This window comes from Strongylocentrotus purpuratus, unplaced genomic scaffold (genome assembly GCF_000002235.5).
Source record: "Strongylocentrotus purpuratus isolate Spur 01 unplaced genomic scaffold, Spur_5.0 spur5_scaffold_2, whole genome shotgun sequence".
NCBI classification, from domain to species: domain Eukaryota; kingdom Metazoa; phylum Echinodermata; class Echinoidea; order Camarodonta; family Strongylocentrotidae; genus Strongylocentrotus; species Strongylocentrotus purpuratus.
Window position 1 is genome coordinate 36339369 of NW_022145605.1, and position 18930 is coordinate 36358298.

The 18930-nt window shown below is 35.4% G+C and overlaps 1 protein-coding gene across 1 annotated transcript in view; it reads left to right on the top strand.

The window, feature by feature from the left end:
• Positions 1–13625, top strand: part of LOC100892331 (synaptic vesicle 2-related protein) — a 57830-nt gene extending 44205 nt beyond the window's left edge. The window contains exons 9-16 of the mRNA XM_030992320.1: positions 280–353; positions 908–984; positions 1429–1539; positions 5807–5918; positions 7407–7488; positions 8582–8671; positions 10320–10433; positions 11381–13625. Coding sequence (XP_030848180.1) covers positions 280–353; positions 908–984; positions 1429–1539; positions 5807–5918; positions 7407–7488; positions 8582–8671; positions 10320–10433; positions 11381–11410 — 690 coding nt within the window. The 3' untranslated portion in view covers positions 11411–13625. The remainder of the gene's footprint in view (positions 1–279; positions 354–907; positions 985–1428; positions 1540–5806; positions 5919–7406; positions 7489–8581; positions 8672–10319; positions 10434–11380) is intronic.
• Positions 13626–18930: the final 5305 nt, after the last annotated feature.

The window sequence follows — 18930 nt, forward strand, 5'->3', positions numbered from 1 at the left end:
TGGAATTTTGTGTACAAAATCTACAGGGATATTCCGTCTTTCAAATCTGAAGGTGAAATACAGCTCTATTTTCTGTGAGCGATTGTCTCTCGTACGTCAGTCATTTCTTGTCAGCAGTGAGGAATTACAGTCTAGTGCTCTATTCTCTCATTCAAACAAATCTGGGCACCTAAGCATACATGTAGGTACTAGTATTTCTCAATTATTTAGATTGGATATCTGTTGAAATTTCATGTGATAATATGACTTATTTTCTTCTTTTTTTACTCATGTTGATAGAAACGTGGATCATACAAAGATCTGTTCAGAACTAGAGAGTTAGGCATCACAACAGGACTTTTACTCTTCATTTGGTAAGAATTTTTAAAGAAATAGATATGTTTCATCCGAATTAGGTTTTAAGCTGCCATGGACTTTTGGCCTTTGAATTGCCATTTGGTCTACAACCAGTTCGTCTACTGCATAATTAGTCTACACCCAGCCTGTCTACTATCCACATGGTCTTATAATCATTTCATCTAATGTCCATTTAGGCATATGGTCATGTGGTCTTCTTTCCATATCGTCTAATCTCCAATGAGTGTACTGCCCATTTGGTCTATTGTTCATTCATTCTAATAACCAGTTTGTCTAATGCCCATTTCATTTACCATCTATAAGGTCTAATTATAATATGATTATTATTTTGTATGATAAAGTGAACTTAGCAAATGATTTGAAAATACTATTCATGGTCTGTAAGATAATATTTTTCCTTCAATTATAAACTGAATGTACAACTGCACATTACTTCAAATATCTGTGTTTGAAAATATCAGATAAAACCAGTATCAAATGTTATCCTAAGAAAACACTTCATATATCAGAATTGTCATATTCTCTCAATTGTTGTTCATTTCTTTGACAGGTTTGCCAATGCATTCTCATATTATGGTCTGGTTTTACTCAGTACTGAACTCTTTGCATATGGAGATTCTTGCTCAGGTAATATTCAAGCTTCTGCTGTGATAAAAATGACTCTTGAATTAGAAAAAAGTCTGAGATATTGAGATTTTTCCACTCTTTCCCTATTAATGCATTCACTATGTGTAATTCATTGATACAACTATAGTGTCTTGGATTTAGAAAGGATGAAAAAGTGCCTAAATACAAGCCATGATTATTTTATGATCGATTTTCTCAAAAAATTCACACATACAATTCTATCAAAGGGCCTCTTAAAAGGCGACAACTTAGATTTACTGTTCTGTATAAATATTATAAATAAACTAATACAGGATAAAGTTATCCACTCTTATTCATAGAAATTGCACAAATATAAGCTTCAGGCATTTGAGAACTTTTTTATGGTACATGTATTTTCATTTGCAATAGAATTCTTTACTTGTTTTCTATCTTGTTTTCTACCTTATTTCTTTCATATCACAGGTGGTAATGAGAAGACAGCGGAAGGTGGTATGGCATGTTTTGATGAATGCAAGACACTCTCTACAGCTGATTATGTTTCTCTTCTTTGGACTACACTAGCTGAATTACCAGGTGAGTAAAAATGTATATACATATCTGATGTATGGTCGTAAAGAAAATCATGTTAGTGAATTTTTTTATTTTTTTTATTTCGGGATAAGCCAGTTTTCAGGGTTTTGCCTGAATTCAGGACCTGTCATCTCTCTGTTGCATGCTTTATTGGGCATTATAGAGTATAGATCTTATGGGGTTCCAACATGTTGTGGTCTCAGTTTAGGATAAGCTGTTATGTTTAACCTTAATAAAAACATTACAAAATTAAGTTTAGAGTTCTGTTTAATAGTATTTATAAGGATCTTCCCACCAACCTGCGTTAAACGTCGCTCTGATGATAAGCCCTGGATCACCAACCGAGTTCTTACGATCATCTCACAACGTCAGAAAGCTTATCTGCTCGGTAATATCCCATTGTACAAAACCCTACGCAATACAGTTCGAAGAGAGATTGCTAAGTGCAAGCAAAATTTCTACTCCCGAAAAGTCAAGAATCTTAAGAAACAGCGACCGGGAAAGTGGCACCAGGAGATTCGTCACCTCGCGGGTCTCAAGAAGACTAGACCTACCTTACCCGAAAGTGACTTGGCCCCTGCAGATCAAGCTGAAAATATCAACAACCATTTCGCTTCAATCTGCTCGGCACTACCTCCTCTTGATCGCAATGCACTGCCAGCATTTCTTCCTGCCCCGCGACCACCTCCTGTAATTGAAGCTCACCAGGTCTATCAGAAGCTTAGGAATATCAACCCCTCTAAGGCTTCGTACAAGGATGACCTTCCGGCAAGACTCATCCGAGAATTTGCACCTGAACTAGCTGATCCTCTTGCTCGTATATTTAATGAGTGCCTACAATCCGGCGTTTTCCCCGACCAGTGGAAGCTATCCAACATAGTGCCGATTCCTTTCGACCAATTACGACCGATTTCTCTAACACCTATCTTTGCTAAGATCTTTGAAACCTTCCTTTCAAGTTGGATTACCCGCGACATCAGTCACAAGTTAGACAGTCAACAGTATGGAAATATTAGGAACTCATCGACCACTCACTACCTTGCGAGTCTTGTGGACACTATCTTAAAAGGAACTGATAAGCCTGGCCATGTTGCATCACTATGTGCCATTGATTATGCCAAAGCTTTCGATCATATTGATCACAATGTTGTTGTTACGAAACTTATCCAACTTGGTGTAGACCTATCACTTATTCCAGTCTTTTGTAGTTACCTTGAATGTAGATCACTCTGTGTTTGTATCGGTCCTATTGTCTCTAATTTCTCTAATGTGACATGTGGAGCCCCCCAAGGCAGTAGCCTCAGCCCGGTCCTCTTCTTAGTCATGATTAATGATGCTGCCTCTGATACACAACTAAGATGGAAATATGTAGATGATCTCACAATTGCAGAAGTTAGGAAACATTCCCAACCCTCTAACATCCAATCAGTAATCAACAATCTCTCTACTTGGTCTACTGATAATAGCATGACCCCTAAACCTGAGAAATGTAAGATAATGAATGTTTCATTCCTGAAAAGACCTACTGTATTCCCGAACTTTCACCTTGGTGCAAGCACTCTTGAATGTGTAGATACTCTCAAACTATTGGGTGTTATTGTACAAGCTAACATGAAATGGGACATGCAAACTTCTCATATGACTAGCGCAGCTGCTAAACGATTATATATGCTATGCATACTCAACAAGTACAAAGCCCCTGTCGGCGACTTGCTATCGGTCTAGCTGATGTATATCAGGCCAATACTAGAGTATGCCTCCCCTGTGTGGTCTCCAGCTCTCACAGTACAGCAATCTAACCAAATTGAGCGCATACAAAAACGTGCGTGTAGAATTATCATTGGCTACCACAATTACACAGACTACGCAAATGCTCTCAAGTTTCTGAACATCATATCACTTGAGCACCGTCGAAAACAATTATTTGAGAAGTTTGCTAAGTCCATCATAAGCTCGAGGCGCAGTTCGATGCTCCCACCTCTCCGAAGCACCCTACCTAATTATCGTCCCCTAAGATCGAAGGATGGGTTTCTAGAACCGATGTGTCGTACGCAATGCTATGAAAAGTCTCCTCTACCCCAAGTCATTAAGACTCTCAATAACCTAATGTGAATTCAAAAAAAATTAATTGTATTTCATGTACCGGTACTCTTTAGATCTGAAACAACGTGCAATACTTCATTAAAGCTGTATTTTCTGATACATGATTCATAATATTGAAGATATGCGGGTTTTCCAATTAATAGAGGTGTCAACTTTTCCTGAACAATTAGCTTCACATGTTGTGAATCTTTAGACCTGATACATGTACAAGGTGCAATACTTTATTATAGCCATATTTTCTGATTCGTTAAATTGAAGATATGCAGGTTTTCCATTAATAGAGGTGTCAACTTAGCAATTAGCTTCACATGTTGTGACTCTTTAGAATCACTACAAGTTGCAATACTTTATTATAGCTGTATTTTTCTGATCCAGAATATTGAAGAAATGCGGCTTTTTCCATTAATTAATAGAGGTGTCAACTCTTTAACAATTAGCTTTACATGTTTTGCACAACATTGTCGAGAAGGGTATTGATTATATTTTGCTATTTACTGCCAAATTGCTCGTACATTCTAGCTACTCTAAATTTCTTGAAAATGCTGAAATGTTGACCATCATGTGCAGGCGCACCGTGGCCTTCAGAGCGGACGCGACGATGCGTTGCAGGCCAATCCACTGTTGTCTTCTCTGAAGGCTCCGGTGCGCCTTCTTCTGTGTAGATGTGTATAAGAAATGTATTAATGTTTTAATGCTACGTTTATCTACCTTATTTCTTAATTTGCCTTTTAAAGATCTCTTCTCTCTCTCTCTTTCTCTCTCTCTCTCTCTCTCTGCCTCTCCATGTCTCTCTTTTTCTCTCCTCCCTCTCTCTCTCTCTCTTCTATCCCCTTCTCTCTCCCCTCTTTTCTCTCCCTTCTCTCTCTCCTCTCTCTCGCTCTCTCTTTTTATACCTCACTCTCTCCCTGTCTCTCTTCTCTCTCTTTCTACCTTCCTCTCTCTCCCTCTCTCTTCCTCTCTCTTCCTTCCCTCTCCCTCACTTCCCCTCCGTATCTCCCCTCCCCTCTCTTTCCCTCTACCTTCTCTCTTTTTCTTTCTACCCTCCCCTTTCTTGTCCCTCTCTTTCTCTCTCACCGCTTCTTCTTCTTCTCTCTCTCTCTCTCTCTCTCTCTCTCTATTTAGTCATTTATCTTCTTTTCGATTTCCTTGTCATATCTCGCCTTGGTCTAGCCACATCTAGCCAGCCGTTGTATATTGTATTGTAACCATATTTTCATGTGTGTGAAACAATATGTTCTTCTTAAGTGTATATTTGTTGGTTCAATTTTGTTTACACTATTCAATTTCATTGTAAATCAACCATTATGAGTTCCTGAACTTTACGTGTTGATGTTTTTAAACCGAATAAATAAAATAAAATAAATAAAATAAATGGAATAAATTTATAAATGTATGAAAATTCTTAAGAATGAAATTTGTTAATTGCAAATATTTTGCTATATGTCTATGAAAATCAAATATATCTGACAGAGAAAATTGAGATATTAGAAATTAAATTGCATTACAAGAGAAACTGGCACAAAAAGACTTTGAACTTTATCGTCTGATAGTAAATTAATTATTATTGAGGAGCAATATGCAAAAGGTAAACAAATTATAAAAAATTAGTTGGAATTGCATTCACAGAAAATGACAACATATATATGCATACATATAGTTCTGAAACACAAATTTCTCATACAGGGGTTCATATTTCCGAAAAATGAAACATGGTTCATAATTTTGAAAGTTTGTTAATAGTTTTGAGGCTGCCATCCTTGTCAAGCTTTGCTTATGATTGCGGTCTCCTGCACTTTTCCAACAGAATAGTTCGGATAATACTTTAAATTTATGATAATATGTTATGGAAATATTAAGTTTCGTTATTATACGACATATATTATGTAAAAAAAACATTTTGACATGAAGAAATTATTGTTTGTATATGTTGTATTATACCCTTACATTTATATGTTCTCTGTTATTCAGTCATATTATATTTGGAAAAATGCAGAAATCAAATCAAATCAAATCAAATCAAATCAAAGCTTATAAAACAGAGAATCATGATCAATCATTAAATAGAATTTGGATGTAAGTGATGAATTTCTATCTTTGTCATTCTTTCATATTATTCTCTATACTCTAACCTTCTCTTATGTTTGTGTCTCTTGTCTTTGAATTTCAGGGCTTGTGATTACCTTCTTACTCATTGAGTCACTTGGACGGAAGAAGACAATGGCTATTGAATTCCTGTGCTTTTCTCTCTTCACATTCCTCATATTCATGTGTACATCGAGGTAAGACATGTACATATTTTCTTGTTTAATAATGATAGTGATAATAATATTGGATACTTTTATATCACACATATCCACCACCCATGGGGCTCAAAGCGCTCCAATATTACCTTGGCTCTGCTAAGCCACCAAGGTATTCCTTTCTATAGGTAGACATTTAACTCCTGGATGGTGAGTGGCAAGTGTAGATTAATACCTTGCCAAAGGACTGTGATTCACTGTCCGTCAATGTATCCACTTGACCATGACACCAAATCTAGAGCATGCCACTGTTAGAAGGATTTTGTTGAGCTAAGTGACTTAGAAAATATGGAAGCAAAAGAATGATTATCAGGTGCCATTATGATAACATTTTTGTGAGCAATTTTGAAAGTACCATTATCATCATTGCTTATTATTCCACATATGTTTCTGTTCAATGGTTGCAATAAGCCAGTTCCTAAATACTATTTGCGCATGGGCAGATAATGATCATCCCAAATTGTCAATCCCATCGAGACGAATACTGGTATCCTGCTCAATAAAGTTATGAAATCAGTATTCATTTATGCACCAACAGTACATTTATCTGATACACAGGTGGAAGTATTCTTCTCAAGAGGCGCACAAAAAAGTATTCATGAAGCACCTCCATCACTTCTGCAGTGATTATTCTAAAATGCACAAGTTGGACGTATCCATCGTGTAAAAGATCTGTGGATATTTTGGGGTCATGCATTCCAAAGCTATGTATGAACTGGCTTATTAATGAAGGCAAATTGCATAAACAACTTGGTGCTGTTCTGGGGTGAAGGTTCCGCATAAATGAAATAGATTTTTCAACCGCTATATTTTAGTATTTTTAAATAAATGAGTTACAATTGTTACCATATTATATATTTTTCACCAAATGTAACTTTTTCCTTCTCAGCTAGGATTTTACCTCATTGAAAAGTAAAGGTTTTGTTATCGAATTAAAAAGTCTTTCCAATTAAAGCTTGGTGCATGATACTGGTACATCACATTTTCGAGAAAATGGCTCTGCCCATGTCATTTTAAAAGGCATTACATCATGCCAAGAAATCTTCATTTATATATCTCTTGTACAGGTTCGTAAGATTTATTGTACATCAAAAGGCAGGAATTTATCTTGTTTTATAAAGTATCTACACTTATTCTTTGGGGTTAGTTCCCCTTTAAAGTTAGAGAATTCCACTTAGTGCATTTTAGCATCATCACTGCCAAAGTGATGGAGGTGCTTCATGATTAGCTTTTGTTTGTCCTCTTTACTTCCACTGGTCTATCATAGACGTATCGTCGGTGCATAACTCAATAATGATTACATAACTTTCATGAACATGTACCTAGCAGTTGTCTTGATGGGTTTTACAGTTTTATACAAATGACTTTTATCTGCCCATGCACAGATAATATCTCTGAAGTGACTTTCACCCCCTCATAATCTCATCAGTCCATTCTGTTAATCCTATGTATTGTACCACTTTTCAGAACTGTATTGACACTGTTCCTCTTTGCTGCAAGAGCGTTCATCTCAGGGGGGTTCCAAGCAGCCTATGTATATACCCCAGAGGTAAGAAGATTACCTTATAACCAGCCTACCTACCACCCCCCCCCCCCCCCCCCCTCTCCTCCTCCCAAAATAAAACCTTGCTCCTCTTGTTCCACAGTTCTGTTTGTGACATTTGAAGGCATAATAGTAACCTTTCTAAATGATTCGTTTGTAATATGCTTATTCCATATAGATATCTTGCTTGCAGCAAACAACAAATATGTAGATCAACATGGATATGCAAAGTATGAAATGATAAGTCTTTTTATTGCAAAGGTTGCACTTATTCACTATAGTAATAAAATGATACTTTATCCACATAGAAGATCATGATACGATAAGTCATATTTAGTAGCATCAAATTATATTAGATAGCTCTTACAGGTACAAAGTTGTGATTGGTCCAAAACCGTCACATGATATCTAGTGCGAGGATTTAAATTAACATATTTCACTTCCTGGTCATTTTTTTGGGGCCAGACTCCTTAGGCAGCAAGCCAGGTCCATGCTCAAAAACCCACGTGGGGAAGGACCTTTATTTTACTGCGAGGTGCAGTTGAAGGCGCCTTGTCACAAATATTAGTAACAATGTAACAAAAATAACAGTTAAATTTTCCTCCAATGTCCAAACAGAAATTCGGCCATACAGGTAGTGTTGATCTAGTTTCAGAGTGGTGAGTCAACACACCTTGTATGACTGAGCTGGGAGACATTGCCAGGCACAGTACAGGTGTATAAGACGCACCCCCGACTTTTGATTTTTTTTTCGGCGTAAAAAAGGTGCGTCTTATACACTGAGATTTATGGTATTTGTGCATCATACAGTATCCAAGCGACCCTGCACCCATTAGAGCATGCGCATTGTTTTCTTTGCTTAAGCCATGTGCATTTAATGCGAAAGGTTAGACTGCTTGAGAGCAGACAAGGCATGAGATTACAATTATCCTTGGTTTTAAATAAAGTGTGTTTATGTATATTTACATTCCTTATTATCTACAGATCAATGGATTTTGATATGCAGTATGAGATTTTCAAATAGTTTTGTATAGAAAACTGTTAATATATATTAGAAGCCCCAATTATCATCATTGCCGGTATGTTACCATTATTACAGGTTTACCCAACTACCACTAGAGCTGTAGGTCTTGGTTGTTGTAGTGCTGCTGCTAGAATAGGTGCTATCATCACGCCATTTGTTGCACAGGTAATGTTGTCACCTCATACTTAGTATAGCCGTTCTCTTTACACTGCCACAGGCAGTTTTTGAACTGCTGCCCAATTGTTGATTTTGTGGAGATTATTCTTGCCCATAGAAATGTTCGTCTTTCATTTTGAAATTCAAACTGGGTTTGTCATTCATGAAGTTTAATATCGCTGAACAGAATTGTATCATAATTAACAATAAAAGAAGAGATATGATGATAGAAAGTAAACTCAGGAAATGTTATCTTGATATTTGTTTCCAAACTTGTTGGGCACTGTAATGGTAGAATGCCTAGCATTCTGAAAGGGGATAAATAGTATTGATAAAGCAGATGAAGATTTTGATAAGGCCTGAAGTACATATAATTATCATCAGAGATTATCTAAAAGTTGCAGTGATGAAAAAGCATCAAATTTCATTGGCATTTTTATTATCATAATTACTATTGTTGGATCTAATATCAAGCATATTTTTCCCCATAGAGAATATATCCAGCTTTTTTCAAACCAGCGAGATTTTTGTTTTTGAAAAGTGCTTCAAATAAGTAAAATGCTCCTTAAGCCTCATATTTATATAATATTGACTGGCCTTGAGGGGTATATCAGAAATATTGACCAAGCTCAGATCATATTGCCCCGAGTCGAAAGACGAGGGCAATATGGTCTTAGCGCGGTCAATATTTCTGATATCCCCCGAAAGTAAAGCCAGTCAATATTTTTATTGTTATCCAAATCAGACATCTAGAGCAAATACAGACATCCACCATGACAATCTCAAGAACTGAACAAACTTTGTCAAACCAACACTGTGCATCCAGTGCTTGACAAAATTTTCGATACACTGCAAACAGTGTGTATTTGGTGTGATTATTACGTCACAATAGAGTGCGCGCAAAGTGCGCAGGTTCTCGTACGCATAATAGATGCGCAAAAAATGCGACGCGGTCAATACAAGATGCCCGGAGCGAGACCGTGGAAAATACCAAGGTATATTTTCACTCGTCTCTACACGCAAAGTCAATACGCGCAGGGAGACCAAGGAAAATACAAAGAATATACCCCTCCGTTCCCACTGCTAGTGAAAACTAGGGCAATACGGTTTTGTAAATGACCAGCTCAGATGTCTGATACGGGTAATAATAACCAATATTATGCAGTTTTAGAGAGTTGTAGCAAGTTGTATTACCCAGCAATTAGATAGAATTCAGAAGTCTACTGATGACAACTGAAAGCTTGAAAAATTTTAATCACCTACATGTGCCAATTTTGTGTTTAAATATATGAACAAATTGTTTTTTTTCTAGAGTACACATTTTTGGTGGACACCAGCTTGAGATATGTGTACCGGTATTTAAAGTTTAGTTATCATTGGGCTTAGTTTTGTGGTGTCTTCCTTTGATACAAGTTTTAGTCCATAACATTTAGTTTCACATAATTTAATGTTAGATAGTAGCTGTGAGTGCCACAAGAGATGTTTATATTGTCTGTTCAGTGCCAGAAGGTCGTTAACTCTGTGTTAAAGTTTATGGGTTAATTACCTTCTGGCTCCAAACAGATGTCATACTTGTGCATATACAGAGCAGCTTTACTAACAAATAAGCATGCTTTTCAAGAGTTCCATCATTATTTTTATGATGTAATTTGTAAAGGTACTTCTTCCAGTCTCCAAGAACTTGACAGTAGGGGTCTATGGAACTGTGTGTATTTTTGGAGGAATAGCATGTCTCCTGCTTCCGATAGAGACCAAAGGCAGAGCCATGCAGGTAAGTACGAACCAAGAAAGACCTTCAACAATTTCATGTGGTGATTTCAATCCACTCTTAATTAATGTAGAAGTGACTTGTGAGTAGACTAGTGAAATTAGTGAATGCACCAGAACCAGCTTACATCGAATAGGGCCCATTCAGAAACCAAATTAAACTTGGGTTCTGTGCAGGATTTTTTGTTATTTCTTGTTTAATACTCCTTTTCAGTTGGCATGTAGAGTAGTGGGTACCTGGTATAGTATTTATGCCTCCGCTACAAAGTAGCCGTAGGCATTCTTTCTTCTTTTTTTTTTTTGGGGGGGGGGGGTTGTCCGTACATCTGTACGTCCCGTTCTTGAGATCGTGTGATCTCAAGAACCGATTGATGGATTCCTGCCAAACTTAGGCCCTGTATGTATCTTGCAGAGCCAATAAATTGATTAGATTTGGGGGCCACGAGGTCAAAGGTCACAGGGCTCATTATGTAAGCAAAAGTAGCTTGTGATCACAATTTATCATAATTTTATGATTGTTTTTTTTTTGTCTGTTTGTTCAAACTTGTAACAAAACTTGATATGGAAATGATAAAATGATAATGAAATTAATTTAAAAAGTATGGAATTGATGTATTCTATATACATCTTTTATTCTGAAACCAAACCGCCATTGTCAGATGTTTCCAATTTATCAAAGGTCACAGGGCTCATTATGTAAGCAAAATAGCTTGTGATCACAATTTATCATAATTTTATGATTTTTTTTTCTTTTTTCTGTTTGTTCAAACTTGTAATAAAACTTTGATATGGAAATGATCAAATGATAATGAAATTAATTTAAAAAGTATGGATTTGATGTATTCTATATACATCTTTTATTCTGAAGCCAAACCGCCATTGTCAGATGTTTCCAATTTATCATACATTCTTACAATTTTGTTAATTTTTTATTTTGCTTGTTTATTTTAGGCATCCAACCAACCTGAGTCCTCACAATAAGTCATAGTTCTATGAAGATTATTATCGTGGAATTTCTACCCAGCAAAGAAGTTTATCATCAAATCAACTTGATTGTGGCCGCTAAAGCAGAATTTATAAGGTAAAATCCTGACTGAAGCTGAAATGCATACAACTGAATGCCTGCCCTTATTTCATAAATTTTCACTAATGTTATTATGTATTAAGAAATCATGACATTCCACTTTGGTTTTCACAAAATCAATTCCAGTACTGCACAACATGTAACACTTGAGATGTTTTTTATTTCAAATTTTGCAGTGAAAAGCTAAAAAGGGGTTGCTTCTCAACCCTTGCAGTAGCCACTCTGAATATTTTTTGTTTGTTAATTTTCTAAAACAATACACAATTCTTGTAAAGTACAACAATGTGAATTCTATATGGACATGCTCCATTTTACCATGGTACCATCCAAACTATGACTCGAGAATACTAAGCTGACAAAAATTGAACACCTTTTTTTTATGAGCAAGATACAACATGATTGCATCTATTTTCCAAAACCTGAATTGCTAAAATTGCTTCTGTTTTGGTTTGTAAAATCGCTCTATGGCGGAGGCATCATCTAGTCCATCTAGTTACTTCTTCATTTTGTTTTTAAACTCTGCAAATGTATTCACTTTTTCAGGTTGGTAATTCATATCAATGGTAGCTAAAGCATGTTAATTTTGACTGTAAGCTTTAATATTCTTAGAATTTAAATTTGAATTGAGAGCAAAAATGAGACAGTTTCCTGGGTAGCTTCTGTATTGTAGCTTGCAAGACAAAGGTTCTTGCTCTTGAAAATATGGCTGAAGGAAAACACTACATTTCGGGTCTCTCCAGAACTAACGATTCACTTCATCTTGAGTATCAAAATATTAAATGTACTGAATTATGGCTGAAGATTTAAAGAGCTACTGTGAGATAAAACATATTTTTAACTGTAGCAGACATCTTTAATTGATAAGCCAACAAAACTATGCACGCGTACACGTGCGCAAAAAAATTTAAAAAAATAAAAATAAAAATTGACCGCCAGAAGATTCGATGGGATTTTGTGTGTAATTTGCCCGTCAATATTAATAAACAATTAACTAATAGACAAGATATATGCCTGATCAGAAAAGTCAATGGACGAAATGCGTGTCAAACTAGCTGACAAGATGTAGAGCAAACATCCCGGTATTTTTGTAATTTTCATTGTGCATCTATTACGCGTATGAGAACCTGCGCACTTTGTGTGCACTCTATTGTGACGTAATAATCACACCAAAGGCACACTGTTTGCAGTGTATCAAAAATGTTGTCAAGCACTGGATGCACAATGCTGGTTTGAAATGTTATTGCAACTTTTCATGCTAGGAAACCCTGTCCAGTGTAGGCTACTGTATTTTACATAATGTATTAAAGAGTAAGATAGTAAGAGTTTCTTGTTTGCTCTAGATGTCTGATGTAGTTAATAATAGTAATATTGACTACCTAATTCAGGGCAATTCGACTTGTCATATATCGCCCTTACCTTCAGTTCGGGCGATATATGTTGTATTGCCTTGAAGGCAGTCAATATTATAGGAGATCCCGGCAAAATTCGCGAAAAATATTATGTAATTGACCATCAATTAGACTGCTAGAAGTACACCGTCGCGATGTCAGAAAATCATGTTGCGCCAAATCGGATGACCAAATAGCGAAAGAAGCACAGTTCATTAATTAATTTAAATGAAACATATATAGATTCTAACAAAAAAAATTCATAGATTTGAAAACTAGAAAAAAGAAAATATACCTGACAGTACTAAAATCACAGAATTTGTACGGAAGAAAAATGAATTTCAATGTCGAACTCACAAATTTCGCCAGGAAATCCTATACTTTAATATGTTCCTTTTGACACATAACTTTATCCATTTCCATTATTTAAAAAAACAAAATATCTCTTCCAGTAGAAACCATATCAGAAAGAATAATTTGTAAAAAGGTGAAATTTCATTTCAGAGGTCAAAGCAAGATATTTTCATTTTTTGATGAAATAGAAAGAAAAAAAATTAAAAATATGTATGTTTAATGGGACACCTTGCTCAGAATCGCACTACTCTGTATTATCAAAAGCAAAAAAGGCAATAATATGTGTATTTTAGTTTAGGTTTGGTGATAGTGTGCATTTAATAAGAGTGTTGTAACAGATGTACTTATATTTGGTGTGTGTTTGTGTTTTGATAGTATGTGAATTTAGTATGTATTCATTAGCACTGAATGGTCTATATTTTATGCAATACATTAGCAGTTCTACGTTTCAGGAAAAATTATATGAATGTGACTCAGAGTTAGTTTTCTTTTACGAGTGTTATATTTAGTGAAGATCTATTTATCCAATCCTCCCCCTTTCTCACATGGTGCAACTGTATTAGCCTACTGTATAAGATCTATTTGTTATGGATATGTAAGCATAAGAAAAAGAGTTTTGCCAATGACTGAACAATGCTGTGTTTGTTTTCTTGTCAAGGTCCAGGTCCTGTTTACAGCAAACTTGTTTTATCTTATAAAGTAATTAGCAGTATTAAAAAACAATTGAGGTAATATTATACAAATAATGAATGGTTATGAGTTCAATAGTGCAAATATTTTCATGAGTTGAAAGATTAACATTCTATTCAACGAGGCGTTAGCCGAGTTGAATAGAATTAATGTTAATCTTTCAACGAATGAAAATATTCGCACCATTGAACGAATGAAAAACATTCATTATTTGTTTTATACAACATCGAAGAAGATCTAATAGAACGTTAATCAACAAATTATGCTTTACTCTTTATATTAAAGATAAATTCATGTTGGATTCAAGCCTTCTCGATTACATTCAAATTGCCTTCGCGTCAGATACACGCAGGGATACGCGCGCGCACGGCAGAGAGGTACGCAGTCTGCATATAACCAAAAATGCACGGCGCATATAACCAAAAATGCAGGACCGTGCAATATACCATCTATTGAATATCATGTGACCAACAATCCTCCAATCAAATGACAGGGATCCACGTAGGTGTTGTATAAAATATCTTATCCAATTGAGGCAATACAATATCTTATCCAATTGAACTCTTGTTACAATTGAGAGTAATTGAAATATTAACTGGAGTTGTAACCCTTAGGATTATTACAAACAACAAGCATACATTTGTGGTTACAAGTGATAGCATGTGTACATGTGTATGATTAATCTACAGGGGGGGGGGGTCAGACTAGCTTGGCTCTAGGGCTGACTAAGCAACGGATGATGATTAAGTTGCAAGTATTAACGTGCTGGCTACTCATTGGCCTCTAAATAGCCTTAAATTTATTTTTCATAAAAAATTCACCTCTTTAACATTTTTAACATGAGAGTCTACCTCAGTATTAACTATTGTATAGATTCCTGTCAAATAATCTACAAAAATTTGTCCATTGAAAAACATTTATGCACTCAATACAAAACTTTATTTGCAATCAGTTCAGCTCTCTTAGCAAACTCTGCCACGATTTTCCACTGAGCCTTACCGGTAGTTATCACTAGTGCCGAGGTAGTGAATGCATTTTCCATTGCCCGACAAGCATGCAAGTGAATGGTGCAAATGGTAGGAATACTCTCTAACAAGTGGAGATGGTGCACTATTATGTGCAGGCTTGAAATCCAGGGTCCAGGTGTAATAATAACAATAACATTGTAGAACATGTGAAATATTCAAATTATTATTATTATTGTGGACAGTATGCCCTACGTTGGAAGCTTTAATATCATTTGGAAAAAATGAGAGAAAGTTTGAGAAAATCACCCAGGTGCCATTAATTGCAGACCATCAAGGCAGGTCTGTCAGGTTATGTAACGATATCATAGTTGAACAATGGTTCCTGGCTACAGGGGTCGATCAAGAATTTTGTAAAAGGGAGTAGGGGCACAATGCCCCCCCCCCCCCAAAAAAAAAAAAAAAAAAAAGAAAGAAAAAAAAAAGAAGCAACAACAACAACATCAAAACAATACAAAATTTAAGAGAAGATTGAGTTCTGGTAAAAATGAAAATAATTTGTTAACTTTCTCATACTGTCTGAAAAGGATTGCTCTCCAACTACACTATGCTCAAAATATGACTAGAAATAGCTGAAAGTTTGGACCAAACTATTAAGCTAGCTATGTGTGTGTAGTCCCGTATACGCATAGCTTTTTATGTTTACAATACATGTGATTTTCTGCAGGATTGAGTCATTTTCTTACCATTTTGATGATTTTGATACCTCACTGTGGCAGTATGTATTCGCTTATTCTTACATATCGTACTACATAATCAATTTTGCCTGTTGCTTCTAGGCAGTTTAATTCATGGTGCAATCACTTGACCAAAACTCAACTTTACCTTTAAATGAGGGGGGGGGGATCACAGACTGGTTGTGCTCAAATCTAGCCAAGGCTTCTAGCCATTGCCACTACTCCCATATTACTCTTTGTAAGATTATTTACATAAAGGCTTGGTAATATTGTTAACATTGTAACATTAACCCTTATTACACGTTATCACAGAGTTAACATTTTTCTGGCTTCGAAATATTATTGTTTCAATGTTCTATAGTCTGGATGTTATGAAACACTCTCAAATGAGTTTTTCTACCTTTGATTATTTCCCTCTCTTTTTTTTTAAAACAAGGGTGACTTTTTTTGTAGTAGTTCAACTTCATTTGAAATATTTGTTATAGACTGTTATAGTTATTATGAATAAATTTATTTTTTTCTTCTTTTTTATTCTGCTTTTTTTATTTCTTGTATAGGAATATATATATATATACTGGGTCTTGTGCAGTATTCATGTTTTGGTTCTTTCATGGATGTGTTTGCTTAGAAGACAAGTATAAACATAGTTGTTTCTTTAAAGGGATCCGGTAACTTTGTCTCAGATTCTGAAACAAAATTCTGGATTTAGCTCATGATGCAATGATAATTATAAACATTTAGGTCAGTCAGGAACCCCATTACTTTTACAAGCCAATCGCCTGTCTGATTATCAAGGTATTTATGATTGGAATTACAAATTTTGAAAACCGTTCGCCTGACGCTTTTCATAACACTACAGTCTATTGGGGAAAACGAGTATGGTAAAACCGGTCACTCAAAGATTTGTACTTTTTTGAGGCACTTCTTGATCATTTTGAAGCGCAATTTTTTTAGGGCTTCAATAATACACCATATCACAGACACTGATAACACGTAGGGCCGTGTATCTCAGATTTAACTTTGTTAAACGATCCCTTTAATGAAGAAAAGGTGAAGGGACTCTACCAAGAAAGATGGTGTTATGAAGCTAATTTTAAAATGTGCAGTGTATTCTATATACAATTGTGATTCCACAGTACTGTAATTTCTTGTAGCATAATATATCCTGGTTGATGGCTACCTGTTGGATTTGTATTTAGTTGTTTTGTTTGTGTGAATGTAGGAATGTATAATTCATCTGAATATTATTCCATGTATCTTATGGAGGTTCCATGTCTATACACGATTCCCTCTTGTTTATCATATCAACTGATATCTCTTCTTTGGATGTATTGTTAAAGAATTGGAATTATAAAGTGACAGTAAGAACATTCTAACCAAGTTATTGAATTTGATCCATTTCTAGGGGCATTTACCGGTATCCATTCTCAGGAAAGGGGCAAGGGGGGGGGGGGCATTGGCCAGACATAGAATTTAAGTGAAATTATACTGTCCATAGCAAAAACAGTTTAAAAATAATAAACTAGAAATCACAAAAAAAAGAAAAATGAAAGATTTTAAAATGTAACAGTTTGAAAGTCATATTTATTGATTGCCATTATAAACTTCCAATGATTGTGTGTATGTGGTACCTTTACACCCGATCTTTTAGTACTGGTTATACTCCCAGGCAGCTTTGGCATTGTGCAGCCTCAAAGGTAACATGGTATTCGTTGTTAAACATCTTTCTAGTTACTTGCTAGAACATGTATATTCAAGCTGAATTAGATTATAAATCCTTTATAGAGTGTTATAGTGGATTATTGTCACAATTTCAAAATCATTCATATAATTGTGTGTGTTTGGAGCCAGAAGGGCGTGTACTGTGTGTACAATGATGAGTTAATACCCTTCTGGCTCTATACAAACAATAAAATGATTTGTTCTTATGTTATGTATGGGAGGTCTACTTGTCAAACTATTATTATTGGTGTAAATATTTTTGTATGTCAAACAATGTTATTTAGATTGATCAGGTATATTTATGGAAATATATATGTATAAGCACTGTGCTAGTAAATTTGTTATATATTTGTATTTTGTAATAAAGTACTATAAATGGAAATTAAAATGCCTAGAACCTCACTAGTTTGATGTATGTCACCTGCATGCCTTTCAAAAAGAATCAAGTGTGTGACTGGACTTGACAAATGAATATCATAGACCCTGTGCTGAGAGCCAGTGTTAACTCCATGTAAAATACATGTTAAAGTGGAGGTTTGTTAAACCATAGCCATTACTCCCATATTACTCTTTATAAGATTATTTACATAAAAGTTTAGGTAACATTAACTCATATTACACTTTACACATAGTTAAAGAAAAACCTCACCCAAAGAATTATTGAAGAGAAGATCAAACTGAAAGATTACTTGTCAACTTATCATTTTAACTCTACCGTGTTGTTGTTGTGATTCACTGCTGAGACGTTACCTCAGCTCAAAAGATTGTGAAATGACTTGTTCTTGTATTTTTTTTACGAAACGTTAGTCTCTGTTTGTCTTCAGCTATGTCTGAAAGACTGAAACTGCTGAGATACCGGCTGAATACAAGGCGTCAATTACATTGCATAGCCATATACAGACGCAGCTTCAAAGCACAGACACAACCCTTTGACGCACCAACCGTTGTGATCCTGTTGGAAGGGGTCGTTTCCACTTTTAATCACATTCATTTCCTCTTTTATTTTCATTTATTTCTCTCTCTCTCTCTCTCCGGAGCAAGTAAGTGCACGACAAGACTGTTTTGAGAAAGGATCATTTGCGATGGAGAGCTTCTCCTATAGCCTATATCACGCAGTTCATTTGCTAATAAAGTTGGCGACATTGGAATCGCAGCCTTATTAATTACAATTAACGGCTGATATTTTGCACAAGATATAGCAGTATTTGTTCCTTTCTATATATAAAAACAATATCTATATTCTTCCATGGATTTTCAAGTCGCTAGTGTTCTTTTTGCTGTTTTTTTAGAGGTATCCCTTGGACTCTTTACTAGTCTTCCCATTTAGAGGTGTTATCAAGAATAATACAAATCTAGTGATATATTCCACCTCAGAAAATAATATTTTCCTTTTTATTTGGGTTATAAACTTCAAATAAAAAGCGGATTTAGTTACTTTGAAATTATTTTTGACACTTCCCAACAAAATTTCACCCAGGATTTGCTGAAATATTTAAAAAAAAAGATTTCTGCTTACAACTGCGAGTAATTATATGCCCCCGTTTATAAGTGAGCGCCAACA